General features: G+C 38.8%; 1 protein-coding gene across 1 annotated transcript in view; it reads right to left on the bottom strand.

Moving 5' to 3' along the window:
* Nucleotides 1–1,153: 1,153 nt before the first annotated feature.
* Nucleotides 1,154–15,308, bottom strand: part of EIF3H (eukaryotic translation initiation factor 3 subunit H) — an 86,421-nt gene continuing 72,266 nt past the window's right edge. The window contains exons 4-8 of the mRNA XM_070392065.1: nt 15,129–15,228; nt 13,785–13,934; nt 6,420–6,540; nt 3,264–3,396; nt 1,154–1,376 (exon numbers count right to left, since the gene is read on the bottom strand). Of these exons, the coding sequence (XP_070248166.1) occupies nt 1,279–1,376; nt 3,264–3,396; nt 6,420–6,540; nt 13,785–13,934; nt 15,129–15,228 (602 nt within the window). The 3' untranslated portion in view covers nt 1,154–1,278. The remainder of the gene's footprint in view (nt 1,377–3,263; nt 3,397–6,419; nt 6,541–13,784; nt 13,935–15,128; nt 15,229–15,308) is intronic.

Raw genomic sequence — 15,308 nt, 5'->3', positions numbered from 1 at the left:
TCCAAGTCCAGGCGATTAGAATGCAGGGAAGTTAACCAATAGAGTATACAGTCCACAAGGGCAGGGACCATGGCCAGTTTTGTTTATCGATAATACCCCTCTGCCTAACAGTAATGCTCGAACGGGTGTTGATTCAACTAAGAAATCACATGTGAGCAAATGTTTGGATTCTACAGTGATCAAGGACCTGAGCTTTTAAAGCAAAAACCTGCTAATAATCCCATAGCCCAAATAGCCTCGAGTGTCTGCTAAATACCACCACTGTGCCGTGTGCTTCACCCAAGCGAGGCTAAGCAACTGGTCTAAGGACACACTAAAGGGAAAAGAGCCAGATATTGATCAGGCTGCCTGATCCCAGAGCCCCTCGGTGCTTCCAAAAAATGTTGTTGAAAAAGAGAATTCTCACCTTCTTACCCTTTGTCCACTCCTTCTTATGATCTTCCAGGATCTACATCTTCAAGGTGAAAATCACAAGTAGCACAGGCACACCGCCACCAGCAGGTAAGTCTGACTGCGGAATTACAAACAGCGGGATCTTTGATGACCTTTCAAACTCAACATTAATAAAGTAGTTTTTCTCCAATGTACTACTGTCTTCCCAAATCTTCCTTCCTTCCCCAAAACCTGCTTTTAGCAGAATTTATATCATGGTATGAAAAGGATAAATATGAAGTTCTAAATTTAAAAATACACACAGAAAGAATTTTGTTGTCATACAAAATACAGTCCTTTAGTAAAGTGATTTCTTTTAAATACCTGTGCCCAGTGGTCTATGGGCATGAGGACTGGCCAATCATCACCTGAGGAAACAAAAAGGTGGACCTCTGGGAAGCTCCCTGAGCGATTCCAGGCCTGCAGGAGGGTTGGGGGGAGGCCGATGGGGCGAAGACATGGAGCCTTGGGTTCCAGGGGCTTGAGCGATGAAGTGCTAGGATTCACACTGGGTTCCAGGCCTCTGGGTCAGGAGTTGGGACAAGCAGTATTGGACTGTGTGGTTGAGAAGTGGCAGCTCAGGGGTAGCCAAAGTGATGGATGGAGGTCAGAGCCTGGTGAAGTTTCTGGTGAAGACTTTTATATTTTGGAAATTAATAGGTAGAAGGAAGACAAAATAAGCAACTAGTATGTCTCAATCCAAATGAGCAAGCACTCAAGATTGTTTAATTAATATTTTATTATTGGCTAGAAGACTTTTCAAGATGCAAATATATTTCTTCCAAGAGCTGCGCCATTGTGATCTCAAGAGTCCACATTAACTCCTTTTCTGGAAACTTCCTTTTCTTAGCTGTTGTATTCTTGGAGAGCCTGGGCCATGAAGAGTTTGCCTAAGTTCTGGGCAGTGAATTCCTTGATGTTCTGGCAGTAAGTGTTAATCTGGCCTGTGCATTTGGGAAAGTGAGAGAAAGAATTGTAATGTTCCTCAAATTATAAAATGATCTGGAACTCAAACAAGAAGGTCAACACAGCACAGAACCACCAGTATTTTGTTTTGGGTTAAGAGAATATAAGAATCAATTCTATTTTGCCACAGGGATAATAAAGATTAGAAGTTCTTAAGCAGTGGTTCTCAACCTTCCTAATGCCGCAACCCTTTAATACAGTTCCTCATGTTGTGGTGACCCCCAATTTCATTGTTACAAATTGAACATAATTAAAGCATAGTGATTAATCACAAAAACAATATGTAATTATATGTGTTTTCCGATGGTCTTAGGCGACCCCTGTGAAAGGGTCATTGGACCCCCAAGTCGCGACTCACAGGTTGAGAATCTTAAGCTATCTTCTGCTCTTGGTTACACAGAGAAGAAAAATTACAACTTTCAAAAAGATCATCAGCAGTTAAGAACATATTAGCTGTCAATCAAAATGTGCTGACTATGCAGCTGAAACCAACACTGTACAAGGTAGAAAACAGCACTGGTCGTTAGCAGGTGGAAAGAATGGCAAACCACGCCGACCCAGATGACCCAGGCCTGAGCAAGTACAGTGGTTTCCAGTCTGTGCCCTGGAAACACTGAGCACTCCTCCACCCCCAAAACCACCACAGAGCAGAGCAGACAGAATCCCCATGAAGAAAGGACACACACTGCTTTTAAGTCATAAAACTAATGATCTAAACTGCTGCAATAATTACGTATTTTCTGAAAGTATTAGAAATACAATTCTGCTTGCACTGGACCTTAAGTAAGGAATGTGTCTCAGTTTACCAAATTTAATTTATGTGGGTACAAGAAAGCTTTATAGAATTTAGATTTTCCTCCACCCTAAAAATAGATCAATAGAAATATATAAATGGGAATCGTGAAATATCAGCTTTTCTTTGCGTAGGATTTTTACTCCAATAAATGCCTCAAACAGTATTTAATGTGTATATAGAAATAAGGTATTGAATCGAACAGTATTTAACGTTTATATAGAAGTAAGTTATTTGTAGCTATTAAGATCATGAATGTTAAATATTCTAAATCAAGTCCTAGAGTATGAAATAAAAACGCTACCACTTAAAGGAGGAGTTAAATGTTAAGTACCCCCAGAGAAAGTCCATTCAGAATTGCATTCGTGTTGCTACAATTTAAGTCTAAGTAAGGGAAACACTCTGCTGTTGAGTCAGAAAACTCAATTCAATTCAAACTCCCAAACAGACTTGGGCTCAGTGCTGTGCTCCAACAGGAAAAGCAAAAGGCTCCAGCTAAAGGATCTGCTACCTTACGAGACTGTAAAAAGGTTTTCTTACTTCCCATGAAGATAACACAAATAAAACCTTCCCATTTTAGAGAGTTTATAATACCATCTCAAAAATGTTCAGAGAAACACAGTGAAGCACTGAAAGGACCTGGAAAATAAAAGACTGACAAATTTGCCGAAACCGGTTTGGCTCAGTGGATAGAGCGTCGGCCTGCGGACTGAAGGGTCCCAGGTTCGATTCCGGTCAAGGGCATGTACCTGGGTTGCGGGCACATCCCCAGTGGGAGGTGTGCAGGAGGCAGCTGATCGATGTTTCTCTCTCATCGATGTTTCTAACTCTCTATCTCTCTCCCTTCCTCTCTGTAAAAAATCAATAAAATATATTTAAAAAAAAAAAAAAAAAGACTGACAAATTCTTTAATTTCAGAAATTGCAGGTACTAGACTCAAATACGTCATTCAACCATGTTAAATGCATTAGCTTTTATGATGTACATTCTGGTTTGTTTGTTTTTTCAAATTTCTGCCACCTACTTTCTAAAGAACAGAGAAAACCGCCACATTTGCACTGGCTGACAGTACCTGCAATGAGCAAAGAATCCATCCTGGCTGGGGGCTGTGGTGGTTTGAAGAGTTTGGACAGATCCTCCTCAGGAAGTGGGGGTTCTCCTCGACTCTGGCGCTGCATGTTCTCCTGCTGGCGACGCTGCTGATACTAAAGTTCAGAGGGTAAAGGACTTGGTTATTTTTCTCTACCGGAGGAGAAAGAAAGGGCTCCCTCAGTGTGACCACAGCTTTGAATTCCAATCTGGTTTATCAGGGTTAATTCTTGGTAACTCTTGCTTCTAAGAGACTAAATATTGCAACCTTAGAAGAAAATTCCTTTGCTGTAAATTCCAGTCACTCTGAGCTTTAAGAGTCTATGACTAACGATTTGGAAAAACACAACAGATTATGTGAGAAACAGGGGGCTTACAAGGCAAAGCAGCTCAGGATTAGTTAGTGCGTGAAAGGGAGAAACATGACCATTTATGACAATGGGGTAAATGACAACATTGTAAGTACGAGTCATCTTAATCTTAGTAACTAAGAAATGGAACTACCACATTGGAAATTCTTTCAACTTTATCCCTACTGACCAAAACAACAATACTGATGATAATGATGATAATGTTATTATACTAGAGGTACCTCGGCCTGGCCTGCGGGGATCGGGCCAAAACCAGCTCTCCCACATCCCCCATGGGGTCCCAGATTGCAAGAGGGCGGTTCTTGAGTGACGCATCCCAGAATCGGGTTCCCTCCTCTCTGGTACCGGATGCGTCACCCGAGAACCGCAGCTGCCATCACCTCAGCTTGGCAGCTCCTGTGTAGAGCATCTGCCCACTGGTGGTCATTGTGCATCATAGCTACTGGTCGGACAGTCGCTTAGGCTTTTATATATATAGATTATTTTAGCATCATCACTATTATTATATTAGTAATTACTATTAGTATTAACAACAGATAAACCTGTGCTTTAGGTCTATAGCTAAGAATGAATATTAGCTCAGATAATGCTTCCAAAACTTTCAAACTCTGGATTCCTATGATTCTCTGAAGAGAAGGTGGGGATATAAATAAAGGTATAGATCACCTACAAACTTATGAATCTAATCACAATCAAGAGCTCATAGTTGCCCTAACTGGTTTGGCTCAGTGGATAGAGCGTCGGCCTGCGGACTGAAGGGTCCCAGGTTCGATTCCAGTCAGGGGCATGTACCTTGGTTGCGGGCACATCCCCAGTAGGAGGTGTGCAGGAGGCAGCTGATTGATGTTTCTCTCTCATCAATGTTTCTTACTCTCTATCCCTCTCCCTTCCTCTCTGTAAAAAAATCAATAAAAATATATTTTTGAAAAAAAAGAGCTTATAGTTGTAGATTGCTTACAAAAGCAGGGGAAAATAACATCCCACACAGTGTCTTAAAATTTTAAGTTCTTGGAGTCCTACACAACCAAGAGAAATGACAGCTCTTCCTAAAGTAGAGAAGTAACTTGCTTTGCAAAGATTCCTATACTTAGTAGGGGTTATGAATGGTCAGTAAGAATAAACATCAAACACAAAAATTTAAGACAGATTAGAAATCTGAAAAATATTTGTAAGATTGGTTTTCAGAATCAATAGTCTCATAGGTGACAGATTTTTCAGTTTGACACCCCAGATTGAGTTTTTCCCCCCTCAGTTTATCAGATATTTTCACCATCATCATCTTCACCACCATTTTTTTCAGCTAAAATACTTTATAGATTTATGCGTGTTTACAATTCTAAGTATGGCAGAAACAAAGAATTTAAATTTCACTAAAATGAACACTGATATAAAAATTTTTTTAACCCTGTGATCCCACTTCTAGGAATATATCCCAAGAAGCCAGAAACTCCAATCAGAAAGGATATATGCACCCCTATGTTCATAGCAGCACAATTCACCATAGCTAAGATCTGGAAACAGCCTAAGTGCCCATCAGTAGATGAATGGATTAGAAAACTGTGGTACATCTACATGATGGAATACTATGCTGCTGTAAAAAAGAAGGACCTCTTACCATTTGCAACGGCATGGATGGAACCTGAGAGCATTATGCTAAGTGAAATAAGCCAGTCAATGAAGGAAAAATACCACATGATCTCACTCATTCATGGATAATAAAGACCATTATAAACTTATGAACAAAAATAGATACAGAGGCAGAGCTGCCTCGAACAGACTGTCAAACTGCAGCAGGAAGGCCGGGGAGAGTAGGGAGGCAGAAGCGGGGGGTAAGAGATCAACCGAAGGACTTATATGCATGCATCTAAGCATAACCAATGGACATAAGACACTGGGGGGTAGGGGAGGCCAGGAGATTGTCAAGGGCAGGGGGAAAAAGGAGACATATGTAATACCCTTTGTAATACTTTAAGCAATAAAACAATTAAAAAAAAATTTTTTAATACAACTCTCTCAGAACCACTTTGTTATGCTTAGAATTCTACTATTAACATCTAGTTTAAAGTGCATTTTAATGAACACAAAATAGTTATATACAAACACTTTCCCATATAAACATTCTGGAATCCACTTATCTATGAATCAAATATAAAAAACATTGCAGAGCAATATAGCCCCAAAACAACATTCCAGGAACTGTGAAAATCATGTGGCCTTCAGCAACGCTAATAAAGAAAAGGTTAAATGGTCATAGCAGTATATGTGTATATGAGAGTCTTCAGGTAATTCTAGGGTTTTTATCTATATTATACCATCTATTTCACAGCAGTTGGTCTATTATTTCCTATCAAAATTGCTTGCTCTTAATCACAATAGCTCAGCTTTTTAAATGAACTGAAGATTGCTAACTATGCTGCAATGAGCCACTACCAAACCAATTATAGTTAGTAAAGAAATGAGCTGTGACACTCTAGAATCTCTTTGCCTCTGATTTTCTCAATAAATGTAACTCTTATTTGCATAACCTTGGCATTACACTCTGAGCTTATACACTGGCTCTCTAAGACAGGTATTGTTAAGTACAACTTGTAAATAACATATTAGGAACATAATTACATAAAAGAATAATCTTTTTAGATATGATATAGAGCTACTCGCTTTATATCTCAATGCTTCATCAGAGTTAACTTAGGTCATTTTGAAGATGACTCTTGAAGCATCGTACTTAGAAATGAATTCTGTTTGTCAAATTTTTCTGTAATACCAACCTGGTGTTTCTGTTGCTGCTGTTTACTCGTGTTCCTCATGTATGTATTATATTTAACTATATCTTGGCTCATTTCATCCACTCTGTCCATCAGCAACTGTAGAGTCTTTCCCAAATGATTGCTGAAACGTAAAGTAAATATAATGACATGTCATGTTTTCAAGTTATGGCTCTGCCACTGCTCTGAAGAGTTCTGAGATATTAAACCTACCTGCCATTTGCTCAAAGAATAGGAGCCCAGTATACTTGAAAGCAAGGGTAGAGGAAAGAATCTGAGTCAGGTTGGTATTCAAACCTTCCATACCTGAAATAGCTCAGCTTCCTATTGTCAGAGCATTCGAATGTCAGGGTAGGAACTGTTTAACACACCTGGCAGGATATTGCCAATGAATACTTTCTTTACAACCAAGTTTCAGTACTCCTGAGCCCCTTTCCTTAGCATCCCCTTCCCCAAACTGTGCTCCAGAACATTTAAATCGGCAGCCATAGGAAGGAAGAACCATGCAAACAGACTAAGACTTCTGGCACACGACGTCTCTATCTAGTAGGTTCTAAATTAGCAGCAGCAGCATTGATTCTGTAAAGCCAAGTGAAGCAAGAAAGTGGGCTCCTTTCCTCTTGCCCTTCCTAGAATCTGTAATGTAGTCACCTATACTTCTTTGCTTCTCCAAAAACTTCTACTGCAGCTCATTTACCAAAACCTTCTTATAACATGATACTAATGCACGTCACTTTATGTGCGTCACTGATGTCCCAGCTGGGACGGTGACCATCATACTGATTTCTGCCTGCAACTATCTCCTGCCATGGGAAGGCCTGCTACTACATGTGTGTACTATAAAGCAACTAGCTGACAAACAGTACTCATTCATTCACTGAAGACCAATTATGTCCCAGTTCATCATGGTCTCTATATTCACTGAGCTTATTAATTGACGGGGGAAGTAGAGAGAGACTTTAAGTAGTACAGCCAGAATATCACTCTAAGGAGATGACAGGGTGAAAGCAAGGATTAGAGGAATCAGCCAGGCAAGAAGGAATGAAGGTGGAAGAAAGCACCGAGCTGAAGGCCTGAGATGGGAGAGAACTAGACAGATAAAAAGAAGAGGACGGGCATGGCTGGAGCACAGTGATAGGGTAGAGAGCTCAGACAAGCACATATGGGAAGTCATCAGCTGTACCACACAGCGCCCATTAATTAACAGTGTGAATGAGACTCTTCACCTTCAGGTGAATGGTGCCCTAGAGTTCTACATGTCTGTGACATGTTTTGCCTTAAATTTTAAAATGACCACTCTGGCCCTGACTGTTGTGGCTCAGCTGGTTGGAGCATTGCCCCTTACACCAAAAGGTGGCAGGTTAATTCCTGGTCAGGCAGATACCCTGGCTGTGGGAGGCAACTGATCGAAGTTTCTCTTTCTCTCTTCCTCCTCTAAAATTTTGGACAGGACAGGACAGGAAAGGAAGAAAGAAAGAAGGCCACTCTGCCTGCCATGCAGAGAACAGACTGGACTGTAGGAACCAGGGAACCAGTTAAGAGTCTACTGTGGAGCCCTGACCGGTTTGGCTGAGTGGATAGAGCGTCAGCCTGCAGACTGAAAGGTCCCAGGTTCGATTCTGGTCAAGGGCATGTACCTTGGTTGCGGGCACATCCCCAGTAGGGGCTGTGCAGGAGGCAGCTGATCGATGTTTCTCTCTCATCGATGTTTCTAACTCTCTATCCCTCTCCCTTCCTGTCTGTAAAAAATCAATAAAATATATTTTAAAAAATAAAGTATATTTTTTAAAAAAGAGTCTATTGTGGACCCTGGCAAGGATGCAGAGAAACTGGAACACTCATACATTGTGGTAGGAATAAAAAAAGACAATGGTGCAGCTGCTGTGGAAAACAGTTTGATGGTTCCTCAGAAAGTTAAACATAGAGTTAATAGATGACCCAGCAATTCCACACCTCGATATATTCTCCAGAGAACTGAAAACATGCTCACACCAAAACTTGTACATGCACGTTAATAGGTGCATTATTCATAACAACCAAAAAGTGGAAAAACCCCAAATGTCTATCAAAGGATGAATGGATAAATTGTGCTTTATTTATACAACAGAATATTACTGAGTCATAAAAAGAATGCAGTACTGAACATGAGTGAAACTGAAAAACATTACACTAAGTGACAGAAGCCAGATATAAAAGGCCACTTACTATATGGTTCCGTTTATATGAAATGTCCAAAATAGGCAATCCATACAGACAGAAAGTAATCAGTGCGGCCAGGGGATGGGGAAGGAGGAGTGACTGCTTAGGGAGTAAGGGTGTCTGTTCAGGGTGATAAAAATGTTCTGGAATTAGTGGTGATGGTTGCACAACACTGTGAGTACATTAAAAACCAATGAATTGTACTTTTTAAAATGGCTAATATGGTGGGTTTTACTCTATGTGAATTTTATCTCTACTTTTAAAACTACACACACCACCTCTCCTGTGGTAGTACAGAGACAAACAGAGCTGGCTTGGCCTAGGGTGGGGCAGTGAGCATGGAGAAAAGTGGGCAGAACTGAGCAGGGAATCAAGAATCAAGGCGGACTCCCAGTTTCCTGCTTTAAGCAATTGCATGGTTGGTTTCAGCATCCAGAGAAGGGGAAAGCTGAGGAAGACAGAGACTGGAAATACTGGGAATGAATGAAAGTAAATCCAGTTAAAATATGAATTCTATATGGATTTCATCTATAACTTGAAGAAAATTAGAAAGTTTTTGGCTCTTTCTTAAATAGAAGAGCATAGAACTGGTGTGTCTGTTGGTGTATGTGTGTGTGTAAATCAATTTACCGTTTAATCCCAGGTCTGGCACTACCTACATAACCTTGGCCAAGTGAATTAACCTGTCTAGGAATCAAGCGCTTCTTTTCAAATTAAAGCTTTATTTCCTATTTATCTTATTTCACTGTAATTTTGTGAATCACTTTCAACTTTGTTTCCCCATAGCTAATCAAATATACTGGTCCATTTCATTATATAGTCACACTGTTTTCCAAATAACTTCAGGGATAAAATTTAACAATATTGTGTTATCTCCCACGTATCCTTCCAACACACGTTATCAAGTACATACTAACTTCGCCAGCAGTGTTAAATACGAAGGGTTACACTCCGTATGCCACTGTTGCACTCAACACATTCTAGCGAGAGGAAGGCAATGAGATAAATATAACACAGTGGTGATAACTGCTATAACAGAACAGAAGCATAAAAGATAGTTTGGTAAATCAGATGAGACTTTCTGAATTATGTGACTGCTGAATTTTGAGATTTTGAAGAGGAGTTGGAAATGGGAGTTGGAGACAAACAAGGAAGGCAGGAGGGGTCACAGCAGATACTAGGCACAGGCAGCATGTTCAGAAACTCCCATGAAAAAGCACAATGCACTTGAGGAACTACAATAATTCATACACTAGGAGAGCAGGAAAAGGGCAAGATCGGAGGAAATAAAGAGCAATAAAACTAAGGCAGACACAGTCACAGCGCAGAGACTCTTAGAAGCAAGGACATACTAACTTCGCCAGCACTGTTAAATACTAAGGGTTACACTCTAATCCTTAATTGGAGGGAAAAAAGTTTAAGCAAAGGAGTAAGAGGAACATATAATTTGCATTTAACAAGATCACTCCAATGAAAAAGGGAAAGGTTAAAAACAGGATGTTAGGAAACTGAGAGGAATGAGGAGCAGAAATAATGAGGTCCTGGCTGAAGGCAGAGATGTGGGAGTCAGATGAAGTCACTCCAGGAGTGCACACGGGGAAGGCAGACCCGAGGAACACGGATATTCAGGGATGGGCAGAAGAGGGTTCACCATGGGGAATAAGGAGTTGAGGTTTCAGACTCCAAAGAAACTATTTCAGGAAGAAAGGGTTATAGTGATAAAAGCATCTTCTGTGACTTTAGTGAGAGCTCCAACAACACAGAATAGATGGAGCACTAAGTGTTGAAGATAAGTGGGAAATGAGAAAACACACAACGTGTAGAAAATTCTATTAAAAAATTTGACTATAAAAAAAGAAAATGAAGCAAAAGGTGAAAGAAAATGGATAATAATGGCATGCGTTCAAAAGATGTTCTTTTTGTAACTTCAATTTCAAAATGAGACAGACTTAAACAAGTTTAAATGTCCTTATTCTTAAGAGATGCACTTCAAGTCTTTTGGGGTTAAGAGTCAATGTCTGTAATTTTCTTTCAAATGGTTGGGGTATGGGGGGAATACACATTTTTAATGTATGTAGTAGACAGAGAGCCAGTGCAAATGTGGCAAGATACACAACTGGTGAATCTAGGTAAAGGGATATGAGTGTTCACTGTATTATTTTTCTGAAGAGTTGAACATTTTCAAAAATTTCTAAAATTGGGAAAAACAAGTCAATAAACATAGTAGAAAAGAAACAGCCCAGAGAAACTGAAGATATCTCAGAAAGGAGGGCAGAGGAAAAAATTCAGATACTGAGAAGGCAGGAGAGGCAGGGCTGGAACTGGCCTAAGTTAATTACAGCATTTTTTGCATTTAATCTCATTTTAGAAGAATTGAGGCCCCCAAAATGATATTAAATGCAAGAAATGCCAAAATTAACTACACGGTTATAGTTGTTAAATAAGTCATTTATGTCTGTAAGTGGAACCATTAAAAGAGAAAGTTCACCATCAATCCTATGAACAGGTAACTGGGGAGGTGAGAATGGGGGTGCACATTGACAATGGAGAAAAACCATGAAGGCAAGTTACTGTCAGATGCAGAGAAAGATTTGTTTCTAGAGCTTAAATCTTGGAGGCTGACTACACTGTAGCAATGAGAAAGGTATTACTAGAATAAACCCTTCCTCTCCACCAAAAACTCTCTTTAAAGTGCTATCATTATAGGTAAATGCAATTATAGTGAAAGAACACAAACAAACAAAAAAGTCTAAAAAATCTGCACAATAGTCTTTTTAAGGCAAAAGGAATTAAGTGTAATACATAACTATTTCACAGATACCAGGAAATCACAGGTCCATTACCAAGGGCAATTTTATAGGGATCTTTTCAGTACTAGTTCGACTAGAATTCTAAAACAGGGAGTTATTGTTAGGAGTTCCAATAAAATAGCCTTTTCTTTTATTGCCAAGGAAACAAAGAACTGAACACAGATAACTTAAACAGATGTCAACCAAGACATGCAGTGATAAGTCGGCTCTGGCTACAGTATCAATTTATCTTTAAAGTATGATGCCCACCCTTCGTTTACTTTTTTTTTTAAAAGCAACTAAAAACAATCGTTTTTTTCATGTGTGAATAGCTCCAGGCTTATGTAACACATTTTTTAAAAATTAATAAAAGTTGTTATAAAATAGCTATTAGAACTTTTATTTAATAAAATTAGAATTTTTTAAATGAAAGGAACTGTAGTATGTTTTATTCATAACACAGGCAAATTTACCAGGTAAATCAATGAACTGGTATCCACATATGAGTTGTGAAAAGCAAGATCAAGCAAAATGTTTAAGGAGACGCTTACGAATAATTTCTGATGCGGTTTCTTAGAAAAAAAAATTATGGCAACTGGCCTGATTAATGTTATAAATTAAAATTTAAGATGAACAAAGTTTTTAAAGTAGTATTATCAATTTGGGTCAATTTAACAGTCCATTGATATAAGCTCTGCTTCAAGTTTTCTCTCCCAACAGGAATACCAATTTACTCTTAAAATAATGTAACATGAAGAGCAAAGGGCCTCTCTCCTTATTTCACATAAAATACAGAAGATAAACACTATCATGAAGTATTTGTCTAGAAGATCTTAGCAGCTATGGAGAATTGGGAACGTTTTCTTGGCCATTAGAGCTGACGCTTTGGATAAGCAAACATCACAGGCCACTGGTAATGTTAAAGCACAGAAGGGCTATATGTGTTTTGTATGCTCAGTAAGGAAGCTTGGGAAAAGGTGAAGACATAAATTATATAAGCAAAAGCTTTCACATAGTAAATTTAAAATTTTTATATAACTATATACTTAAATTCATCAAATTGTAACCCTGCTGAAAAAGGTTCTTAGCCCAAAGCTTTAAATACAGGTGTGCCGAGTGGGTTTGTAAAGCAGTAAAGAAAAATATGACCTCCTTAAAGAGACGAACTGGAGAATTACTATGGCTATGTTTGCAGTTAAACGGCATATTCTTTAGTGCCAAATTAGTCTTGAAACCTGGCTGTCTCACCTAGCACTCCTTCACCATCCAGTTTCCTTCTCCTTCCCCTGTGAAGATTTTCTGGGCCTGTGGCACATTCATGCAATGAAAAGTGGCACTTCAACCACAGTTCTGCCCATCCCAGACGCTGGAGAAGACACCGGGCTCTCTGGTCCTTCTGGGTTTATCGAACTTGTTTTATGACAAAGAATCCTATATTGTTCTGTTGTACAAGCTTCTATCTGGGATAACTGAAAACTGATAAATAATTGAGCTTTTGTTCTAAAATGGTTGCTTAAAAAAAAAACACACACTTTTTTTCCTTTCAGCCATTCAAACAAATGCATATTGATTGATTACTGACTCTGTCCATTTAATTTCACTATATGTATCTGTTGTTAGCCTCCACCCACCATAAAACAATTACTAATATCAAGCCTAAAGGGCTTTGAAGAGAAGCTATATATAGGAATCTATTCATATTTCTGTTAAGAGAATAAATGGGGGGGGGGGGGGAAACGACAGTAATTTTATAAAGGAAACTATTTGTTTTGAAACACTTCAGTCAGTGTTTTACCAATATAATAAATAACCTTAGCAACTACATAGCCAAAGCAGCCACTTGAAGGAAATTACGTCACCACTGTCTAAGATAGCAAGACAGTGTCAGGTCCAGAAAATTCTAAGTTTAGCTGGAAATCAAACGGGAAGCTTTCTACTAATAAAGTCTGCATCTGAACAAGGGCAAGAGCCACCAGTAAAAGAAAAAAGTACTTTTTTGTTTTTCTCCCGAGCATTATTAAATATCCAGACATAGTACCATAGCCTCTGAGGGCAATGTACAATAAATAACTCTAAGCCAAATAAAAACCCTCCCCTAAGGGCATTTACCTTATCAGAGCAAAAATGATCCAGCAAAGGCAGCGGAGGGTTGCTAGAACAGGAACTAATTTGTATTCAAACACTGCTTCACTTTATCAGTTTGGCATTTTTCCTGGGATCTTAGCAAGGCAGGACAAGTACTACATGTTGTTACATGTCTTAGTAACCTCCAAATGTGCTTAAGTAATTCTTTTTTCTTGTTTGATAGGTTAGAGTCTAAATAAAAGAATCTTTTGCAGCAAGTGATAAAAAGGCACATTCATTAGGCAGGACCTCTTACCTGCTAGCAAGACTGAGCAATTCATGTTTATCTGCTACAGCTGACTTCTTCTCAAGCTCCCACATTAGGACATTGATCAGATGTGAATTTTTAATTACAATCGGCACTTCTTCAAACATGTGCTCAAAGGTGATACTTCCCTTTTTCAATCTGTGAAGCGTGTTAAAAATACTTTAGCGTGGTGGTCAGAAATAAATGTTAAATTGACTACTTCATACATTTTCCCTTAATTACAGGCCCTCTCCAGGATCTTTGTTTCATTAGAACTCTCTAAAAAGGGAGAGAATGTTTTACAGTCAAGCATAACTCGAGAGATTTGGATAACTGAAAATGATCTGAGTTTGCACTATAAGCCCAGAAAATAAGATTCTTGGCAAAAGAAACTATTCCCTCTTTGTAATCAGGTATCTTCAAATTTTACTTGATAATAAAATGTGTCATAGGAAGTTATGTTATATAATCTATCTCTAAAACATTTAAAATAAATAGCTAGAAAAGAGAAATACTCAAGTTTTTGGCAAGTTCATTTTAAAAGCCTACTGAAATGGAGAGATTAACAACTAGCAGAACACTACTCATAGAATATTGCACATGAATGCTTCAGATGTAAATTTCCAAGAATGCAACTTCTCATAGTTTAGTTATAGTTACCATACCCAGAAACTCTTCATGAGTTAGCTTTTCTTTTTAAATTCTTTGCACCTTAATTTCAAGAGAAACTATCAATGAACTGTCTGTCGATCCTACATGAAGTTAAAGCCACTATAATAAGAAATAAAAATTTCTATTATGAACACAAAATGAAGAATTCTGAGTATTTCTTAGAATTTTTAACATAAATATTCCAATGCCATTGTGTAGGATCACAAAACAGCTTTATTAATTCTATGCATACTTGCACCCGTAATATTTCCAGTAAGCTGCATTCCTTACTGAATCTTTAAAATGTTTACACACCCACCCATGAAACAGGAGCTCAGAAAATAAGACACACAGCTCACAACCAGACTGACACAGAGTTTCCAATCTGATCTGAGAGCTGATGACCATTCATCCATCTCCCGTCATTTAATCATTTTTTTCTTCAAGCCTAGTAGCTAATTAATTCCCACTCCAACTGAATCCGCCCGTGGTGAGAACAACAGATGAGATACTCCATACAGAACAGTTTAAACATGGAAAGGAAGAAATCAAGTGGCACTCGGCCATGCAGAAAACTTCTTCCGTTGACATGGCAAAAACATTTCCATGCCACCAAGGATTCAATAAATGTGGCAAACTAAAATCTTAAAAGAAAAACAGCCAGTCCTTTACTGTGTGCCTTATAGGCCCCCAAACACTTACGCTTCGGGAGAAAAATCCTTCTCTTTGCAAACTTCCATCAGTTTAGGAGTCAGTCTGTATGCCTTCAGTGAGAGAGACCCTTGGGCAGTTTTTATGGGATCTCAAATGAGAAAAAGAGAAAAAAAATTACTAAGAATTTTGTCAGGACAAGTACTTGAATGACATTGGTTCTGGGCACAT

Source organism: Myotis yumanensis, unplaced genomic scaffold (assembly GCF_028538775.1).
Source record: "Myotis yumanensis isolate MYYU_CA2020_CCGP unplaced genomic scaffold, mMyoYum1.0.hap1 SCAF_15, whole genome shotgun sequence".
NCBI classification, from domain to species: Eukaryota; Metazoa; Chordata; class Mammalia; order Chiroptera; family Vespertilionidae; genus Myotis; species Myotis yumanensis.
This window is presented reverse-complemented; position numbering and strand designations above follow the sequence as displayed.